Consider the following 8,667-nt stretch of genomic DNA (forward strand, 5'->3'; position numbering starts at 1 on the left):
AGGCTCAAACAATCTGTCCTCCGTCCATTAAGATAAAATATTTTACAAGAATCTGTTTCGAATCATCCGCGGAAATCATGCTCATTAACACAAACACGAGGGTCTCTGGACTTAGTAACGAAATATGTATAAAAAAAATATATCACATGTTGAAGAAACAAGACACAATGATCATCATGAATGAAAAATGTTCATGAAGTTCAACACATAAGAGTTTCCAAATAAGTTTCAGGAAAATTGATTATTTGTATATCCATAAAGAAGTCTCAGCCTCTGTTGGACTCCAGTGCTGAAATCAATGCATCCTTGGGCCAACCAAATCCTCACGATGCTTATGTGTATGGTGGAGGCTTGAGGGAGCATCTTTATTTCTGTGGACTGTGGGACTGTTTGCAAACTTTTGTGTCTTCCATGCCAAATCCTCTTTCAAAGTCTTCTTTTTGTTTAGGGCGCTGTGATGAACTGGTTGGTTCTCATGCAGGATTTGGGGAGCATGCTTGGCCAGGGGGGTTCCGGTGCCATCGGCAGGTCTCACGTCTCGGCAGGACTCGGCACCATGCTGTTCGGCGTGTCAGGTAACTGCGATGACAGGGAGGTGACATCGCTTCCAGAGGAGTTTCCCAGAGAGCCAGATTCAGAGAAAGACACCTGTAAGGTGGAAGAGAAAGGTGTCAGCATGAAATCCTGAATAGGACAGTAAGCAAAACTGATGCTCAGCTTAAGTGCAGCCTTTGAATCTGTCAGTCATAGCATTCTCCTGTCACGTCTTGAGACCCGCCATTGTTATCTCTAGCACAACTCTGGCTTAGTGCAGATCATACCTCTCCAATAGATGGTACTTTGTCTTAATGGGTGGCCACAAATCTGATATCACCCCTGTTACTCAGGGCATCCCCCAAGGTTCTGTTATGGGTCCCCTCCTCTTCATTATCTGCATACTTCCCCTTATGGTATTAATTCCTCAACACAGCCTTTGTTTTCATTGTTTTTCACTGACGACACACACTAACTCCACGTCAGCTCTTCCTCCCCCCTAACTGTTAGCCTGCTTTCATGACATTAAAAAATGAGAAAGCTCAAATTTTACAGTTGAATAGCGACAAGACAGCAATCACGCTTATGGCACTCAAACCTCTGCCCTCTAAAATTCCACTTCAGCCTTCACATGGAAGGTTTCACTATACAGGTCGCTGCCAATGTGAGTAACCCGGGTGTTATATTTAACCCCATATTGTCTTTGGAAACACACAACAAAATGTCTTCAACTGCCTTTTTCTACCTGCAATACATTGTACGATTCAAGCCTAAATGCTCACTTGGTCAGGCTGAGAAGCTTGTGCACGCTTTCAATTCCATGCGATTTGAATACTGTGACCCCCTCCTAAATGGTCTCCCCTCCAAAACCCTCAATAACCTACAAGGGTACTGAAACCGAAGGGGTACAAGGGTACTCACACCGAAAAATCTGAACACATCACCTTTAGTACCTCACATAGTACAAGGCTCTTTTAGCTGCTTTTAAAGCTCTAAATGGCCTTACCCCTGACTACTTCACTGATGTGTTGTAGCTATACACACCATCTGAAGCTCTCAGATCATCTACCACTGGCCCTCTTTCTATCCCCACCTTAAAGCTTTCTTCCATGGGTGAGAAATTTCTCAGCGTTGCAGCACGTAAACATTGAAGCTGATATCAACAACGTTACCACTGTTAAATCAGAACTAAAAACTCACTTATTTCAGCCCATGAGTCCCTGCTTCCTTGAAGTTTCTCTTCATTATGGAATGCATTCTATTACTTTGTTGCCATTTTTTATTTTATTTTATTCATTGCTACCGTTGTTTTATTTGTTATGTTTTACTATTACCACTGCTGTGTGCACTTTATTTCCAATGCTCTGCTTGTAATTTTACAATTACCGTTGCAGAGTGAACCTTGTTCCCATTGCTTTTGCTTTCAATATTTTATTACTATTATTAGATTTTCTGTCTTACTTCTTAACTTGCATCTTTTTGATGTCGTGATTTATGTTGCGTCCTTGGGTATCAGAAAGGCGCTATTAAAATGTGTTGTTATTATTATTATTATTATTACTACTGTATCATCATCATCATCATCATCAGTAGTAGTATTACACAAGACTCATTCCCTTAAATTAATCATCACGCTGGACTTGGGCACGCCTTCAAAGTTTCGCGAAACTCACGAAACTCACAGCGAAACAATAAAGTCAACGATTGGCGCATCTTCGTTGTGGCTCTCTTACATACCGTAAAGGGCAAGCTGGCTGTGTTGGTTTTGCTCTCTAAAAGACAAACGCCATACAGTAATGTTACAGTATGTTACAACTACCGACGCAAAACTGTGCGAGACTTTCATCTGGCCGCAGTGACGCAGTAGTGTGCAAATTAAGCAGGGAATGCACTGGAGTGCCGGACAGGTGTGTTCTGTGCAGAATCAATTTTATGGTGCAGGGAGGATGAGTCACCTGCCGTGACTTTGCCACAGTTCTCCTGAGAAGGCAAAAGAGGTATGTGAAAAATATTGGCTTTACGGCGGAGAGGTACAAAAACGGGGACTAGGTGGCATTACTTCCATCCATACATGTGGAAGAGATGCCAGATAAATGTGAACCACATATTAGCAAAAGAAACTTATAACATACATAAAGACGACTTAAAATTAGGTCAGGATATATCAGCTGCAGCCTAAACATCATGCGCTCAGATTCCCAGCCAAGGAAAGGATAGTGCTATTTTTTGCTTTCGGCGTGCGCGGGAGTGTGTTTACATTTTACATTTTCCGCCCCATACGCCCCTTCACAAGAACAGCCTATATAACATTCTATTTAAAACCATATGAATAAGTATTAAGTGCATTGCTGAAGGGCACGTCGCCCGTCGAATTTGGACCTGTAACGTGTTGGTCACGAGCCCAGTATCCCAGCAGCTACGCCGCACAGCTGCCTGTGCGCGCTTGCTCCGTCCGTTTTTCACTCTTACCAGCTGTTGAAATGCGGGCTGATCCAGGTCGCTCTGCAGCGCGAACTCGCTTAAGGCTTTCCAGGGGGGCTGGTAGGTGTGCACCTCCACGGGGTTACCTTGCACCGTGTTGTCGTGTCTGATTGGACTGCCTGCCACAAGAGGCGTACCCGTGAGTCCCTGGAGGTTCTAGTGACAGATGAAATGACAAAAATGTATTGAACTAAGCAACACTGACACAAAATGGAGACAAAATTTTAACTAAACACACTTTAAGACACAGCTCAGTTAGAGTGGAACAAGTAATTTAATTTTAAGCAATGCGGCCTGTTTTGAAATGTGAATGCGGTGATCAGTGTTGTTCAATTGGTTTAGATCTTGAAAAAAACGCGAAAAACAAGCAAAAAATAATATGCAAAAACACATACACACAAGCTGTGATGCTATCGCTTTCCCTGTTGTGGATAAAAAAAATGAAACAGCTTTTTCTACCTGCAGTAACACTTGATACGCTATCATGTCATACGCACAAAGGCAAGAGTGACCAATATGTTCATGCACTGAATATAAAATTGTATTATTAGTAGAATTATTAAATTCTATCACAGAGCAGTATTGTAACGTTTATATTACTTTGAGTGAAACAACAACAGAAGCATTCAAGCAAGCCAAAACGAACACGAGTAGCCTACACTCTGAATGTGTATTCAGGATTCATGAATTTCACTAGTACAGTGTCATCACACACACATATTATTAATATGAAAATTTGCCTTGGGTTATTGTTACTTTTGAAATTACTTCTAATCCATTAGAAAAAAAAACATCCAAGCAAGACAAACGCCACACGTAATTATAAACGTGTTTGCAGACAGATTAGCTCGTGTTAACCAGCATTTGATGTCAGAAGACACGCGTAACTTGCAGTGTGACTGAAACAAATGTTAAATATTGTGTGAATCAATTCTTGAATGTCAGGCTGGGTTTAATTTCCCTTTAAAAGGGACAAGAAATTGACATTCTGGCATATTTTTTCCGCATCTTTCAAGTAACCAATTTTGATCAATAATAAAATGTTGATCTAGGCCTACAGTTCTTTCATTCAGCGTACATATTAGGGTCATTTATGCTCTCTTTAAGGACAGGTTTATTATTTAAATGTATTACATGGATACAAATCTGACATTGCGAACAACAGGATCAATTCCATCGAAGTGATTTCGCAATGCACGTGTATGCCCTAGTTTACGGACAAAAAACGCAGAAAATGCTTACGGTTTTGTCGCTGTGTTGCTGTTGCTGGAGCTGCTTCATTAGAATAGATCTTTTCTTGTCTTTACAGCGTTTGTTCTGGAACCAAACTCGTATGACCCTCGGGCTGAGACCGGTCATTTCCACCAACTGTTCCTTCATTAGGGCGTCCGGTCTCGGGTTCGCGTTGTAACAGGTCCGTAGCGTGTGGAGCTGTTTCTCGTTCAGCACAGTCCGCACCCGAGTGGTTTTCTCGGACTGCTTGTGTACATGATTGCGGTGCGTTGTCTGCCGTACCGTCACTGGGTCTGCTGGTAAGGAACAACATGAAGACAATTAACCTCCAAAACAGATTTTGTATGTTTTAGGTTAACTGCAGAATTCAGTCTGTACCCTCGGAAAGAGATTATATAAGTTTTAAATATTTCAGTTTACTTATTTACTTATTTTTAATTAAACGTAGGCAACATTTCAACAACATGCTACCAAATGCAAACACACGTGTTTGCCCGATTATTCTGAATATTTCCAGATTTACCAATAATAACAATTATCAGACTAACCATGCAAATCGTAATAAAAATACTGGTTTGCGTGTGACACTGAGATGGTCGATGCTAATCAAAATGTTTCTTATAAAGTGATAACAGAAAAGAATATTGAACTTAAAGAGATAAACACAGATTATGATTGATGTACATGAAGCTCCAAACAGCCTTTTTATGCACCAAACGCGGATTTTTTTTTTTAATAAAGACATTTATGTTCAAGTTCTAATAATGTGTTCAGGTTCTTCCAAGTACAAGAAATATAATTCACAAAGTGTACAACATACATCATCAAATATAGCAATTATTGCCACTTTCATATATTTCCCATTCTGCTGTGTGGGCATAAAGTTACAAAAACTGAAGTGGCCATAATTTATAGGCTACGTCCATTACTTTTCTTCAAGCTGGCTAACTTGGTGTAGTTTGCTGTTGTAATCAAGCCATAAATATCCAAACACATTTGTCGGTTGTCAGCCGAACTCCTAAACACAGGTATTAAGTTTTCCACTTCGATTTCTCACACATAGACGAATGATGTAAACAACAATTAGTTATCTTTTGTTCCAACTGTATACGTATAATACAACATGTTAAAAAGCCCTGCATCCGAAATCGTTCCTCAAACCTAAAAGCTATCTATTACAAAATATCCATATTTTAATATAGCAATCGAATATCGGAAACATAAATCCAACGAGCAAGCGTCAGTGCTGCCTCAAATGCACACACGCAGCCTTGGCTGTCACGTCTTTCACCACGAGCTACACCCTGGTTGGGTAAAAGAGAATGACGTTCCACGTTGAACACATACAGTCATTTTTGCAACCATACAGACCAGAGATGATAAGCAAAAAGAGCTATGCACCCCAACCTTAAATTCTAATCTTATCTAATATAGCTGGCTCGATTACTGGAGAAACAGGGAGAAACGTACAATTTTTAAGGCACAGTCTGTTCTCATACGTATTAAAACGACCCTTAAAGATATTAACATAATGGTTTATAATGACACGCAAATATGCAAACAGCTAATATTTGATGAAATTCAATAGACCAGATCTGAGCTCAACATTCAGTAACAGCCTTAAGAGAGAGGGACCTTTCTCATTGCTTTTACAGCGCTGTGGTTTCACTTAGATGGTACCTCACCTGATGAAAATTAAGCTCATCTTGGTTGTGTTGAACATTTAGTTTGTACGAAAAGATATATATCCAAAATTAAAATGATCGTTTTTAAACAATAAAATACAGCAATCAAATATTATTACTGTTTAAAATGTCAAACTATCGAAATTACTTTACAATAATGACTTCGTGTACTGGCTGCTTGTATATCGGCACTGGTTTGATAGCCTAAATAAAAGTGTTAACACAATGTTCACGGAGCCTTAATTAGCCTACTACTAAATATATTTAGAAGGATAATAACCAGCCTCTGAAGACGCATATTGTCATAACACCTAGGCTACAAATCTTGTCTTATATTGAAAATTTTCTGTAGGACATTAGCACAGTCATAATCATGAAATTAAAAATGCATTTTATGAACATCACATAGCCTAATTGAAATTATTAAAGATGCGAAAAATGAAACTAGTGTCATAATGTTCTTCAAGTATCGAAACAATGCTAGCATTTCTTGTTATTACTACTGCGAATAATAATAATGATTTCATTTGATTTCATGGAATAAGAATAATATCAATAATAAGAAATATTGAGTAAAACTGGGGCTGGACTGACCTGCCAGGTGGAGTGAACGGTTGGAGTGAATATGCCCGGGGCTGATGGGACTACCGTCGGAGCTCCGCTCCATCAGTAAGCTGTGATCAGCCCGACACAGCAGCTCCTCGTCCCGCAGTGAGAACTCGTCCCCCGGAAGGAGCTGCCGGCTGCACACCGAGCACCTGAAACACTCGATGTGATAGACGTTGTCTCGAGCTCTCATGACGAGATCGCTGCTGCTGAACCCGAGGTTACATTTGGAACATTTTATCCCGAACAGCCTGGAGAGAACAAATGGATGCGCATGATTTAAAAACGGATTTCGACATTTCGATAACATAAGGATTTTATATATATATATATAGCCAGCTACAAAAAAACCATGCCAGCTACGAAAGGTTCTTTTAATAAGTAATAATAAGTAAAAATAAATTAAATAATAACGCAAGAAATTACGTGAAAGTGTCTTAAATGAGATAAACGTAATTTAATATTACATTTAAAAATGTAACACTGTATAATTTTAGCAGGATATGAGATAATCCATTTAAAACATTTTCAGAAAACGCAGCTGTACTTTCGTGTACTTTCATTTTACCCTCTGAAGTCGAGCGACTGAATTATAGGAAATAAAACGACATAATGTAAACTATGGGGATGGCATGTTGTGGCTGAAGAATCACAGTGACTGTGATTATAATGTTATGGAATGACAATAATCGTTTTTGATGCTAATTGTGATGTCTGAAATTTTGTTTTGATATTTGAAACAGCACATTTGAACTTGGCTAAATGATATTTGATATTTCTGCAATGACACGGGGATGAGATGCGTATAGTATCTACTTAGTATAACATTCAATTTTATCATTCCATCTCTCTATCTAGCTATCTGTAATATTTGCTTTAAACTGATTGTGTTCATGCACGGTCATTTTTAAAAAAGAAAGGTCAAGTAACCTCCTACCGTGAGTAATCTCGCTTGCAGTAAGTCTTCCCATCCCGGACGAAGCATGTGCAGGTTTCGTCCAGGTACTGACTGCATTCCGCGCACTTCAGGCACGCGGCGTGCCACTCCAAATCAGGGGAAACCCTTAGTATGTACTGGTCGTGAATCTGACTTCCACAGCCTACGCACATTGCGATTCCGGACTTCTCTGTGGAAAGCAGAAAATTTTAAATACCATTGTCTACAAACTTTCCAAATCATTTGAACCTCTGACACTGTTAATAGGACCCGCACAATATATTGTATTTGTATCCGGTTAGCATCAGAGTTCTAATGTTATCCTGTCTCTCTTCCTCCGGCGACAATAAAGGTTGAAGGGTATCTTTGCACAATGTCTATGCTGCGCCGGTGTGAGTTAACCATTAAGACCATGTTGCAGGCAGGGATTTTACGAGACATTATTTCCTCTTGTTTATCAAAGACGTAGCGTTTGCACACAGGGAAATATTTCATGCGATTTAAAAGAAAACGAATCGTACAATGCCAGTTAAATACACGGACAAATTATTATTTTTTTCGGAATGCAGCGACTGAATGCTTATCGTTCGCATACGCAATGTCATCTAGAGATATGCATGACGACAGTAGAAAGCCGTGTAACATTTGTGAGTTTTGCTGAAACGATAAAAGACAGATGATTTAGGGAAAAACACATTCGACTTACTTTTGGAATGATCCCCCATATCACCCAAGAAAGAAGATCTGAAAATAATATCCACCATACAGAAAGGATGACGCGGAGTGCGACAGATGCAGAAGGCAAGTGCGAGGCTGTCCGCCCCAGTCCCTCGCTGGGTGATAACTTCTATCCTGAGAGTGGAGTAGGGGGGGAAGAGGCTGCAGTGGCCCACGCGTGCAGTTACGTCACACGCAGACCTTGATTTCAGACACGTCAGTAGGGGGCAACAAGCGACCAACGAAGCGATTGGTGAAAAGAAGACAATGGATCAAATGTTCCAGGTCCACGGCTGTGTTGCTTTCAGAGGGGAGCAGTAGGCTACGTACATTTTCGGGATGGCAAGTAGCCCTGCGTTTTCAAGAGCTTGGGGGGGGGGGGGGGGGGGGTGCACAGCTCATTCATGGATAGGCCTATGTATAAAATGTATTATGTATTTATCTACCTAGTACTTTAACGTTACCATTATCGTC

The 8,667-nt window shown here is 40.2% G+C and overlaps 1 protein-coding gene across 2 annotated transcripts; it reads right to left on the reverse strand.

The window, feature by feature from the left end:
- Positions 1–531: 531 nt before the first annotated feature.
- On the reverse strand, positions 532–8,240 carry LOC118788479 (insulin gene enhancer protein ISL-3). 2 transcript variants are annotated; one of them, XM_036544492.1, is made up of 6 exons: positions 8,183–8,240; positions 7,477–7,666; positions 6,528–6,790; positions 4,258–4,541; positions 3,004–3,171; positions 532–648 (listed from the first exon to the last, which is right to left on the reverse strand). In XM_036544492.1, the coding sequence occupies exons 1-6, from the start codon at positions 8,238–8,240 to the stop codon at positions 532–534; spliced, it is 1,080 nt and encodes a 359-aa protein (XP_036400385.1). The 2 variants fall into 2 exon arrangements, with proteins under 2 accessions (XP_036400385.1, XP_036400386.1); XM_036544493.1 differs by having other exon boundaries at positions 4,258–4,544.
- Positions 8,241–8,667: the final 427 nt, after the last annotated feature.

The sequence above is a fragment of the Megalops cyprinoides genome, chromosome 13 (genome assembly GCF_013368585.1).
Source record: "Megalops cyprinoides isolate fMegCyp1 chromosome 13, fMegCyp1.pri, whole genome shotgun sequence".
Classification (NCBI taxonomy): domain Eukaryota; kingdom Metazoa; phylum Chordata; class Actinopteri; order Elopiformes; family Megalopidae; genus Megalops; species Megalops cyprinoides.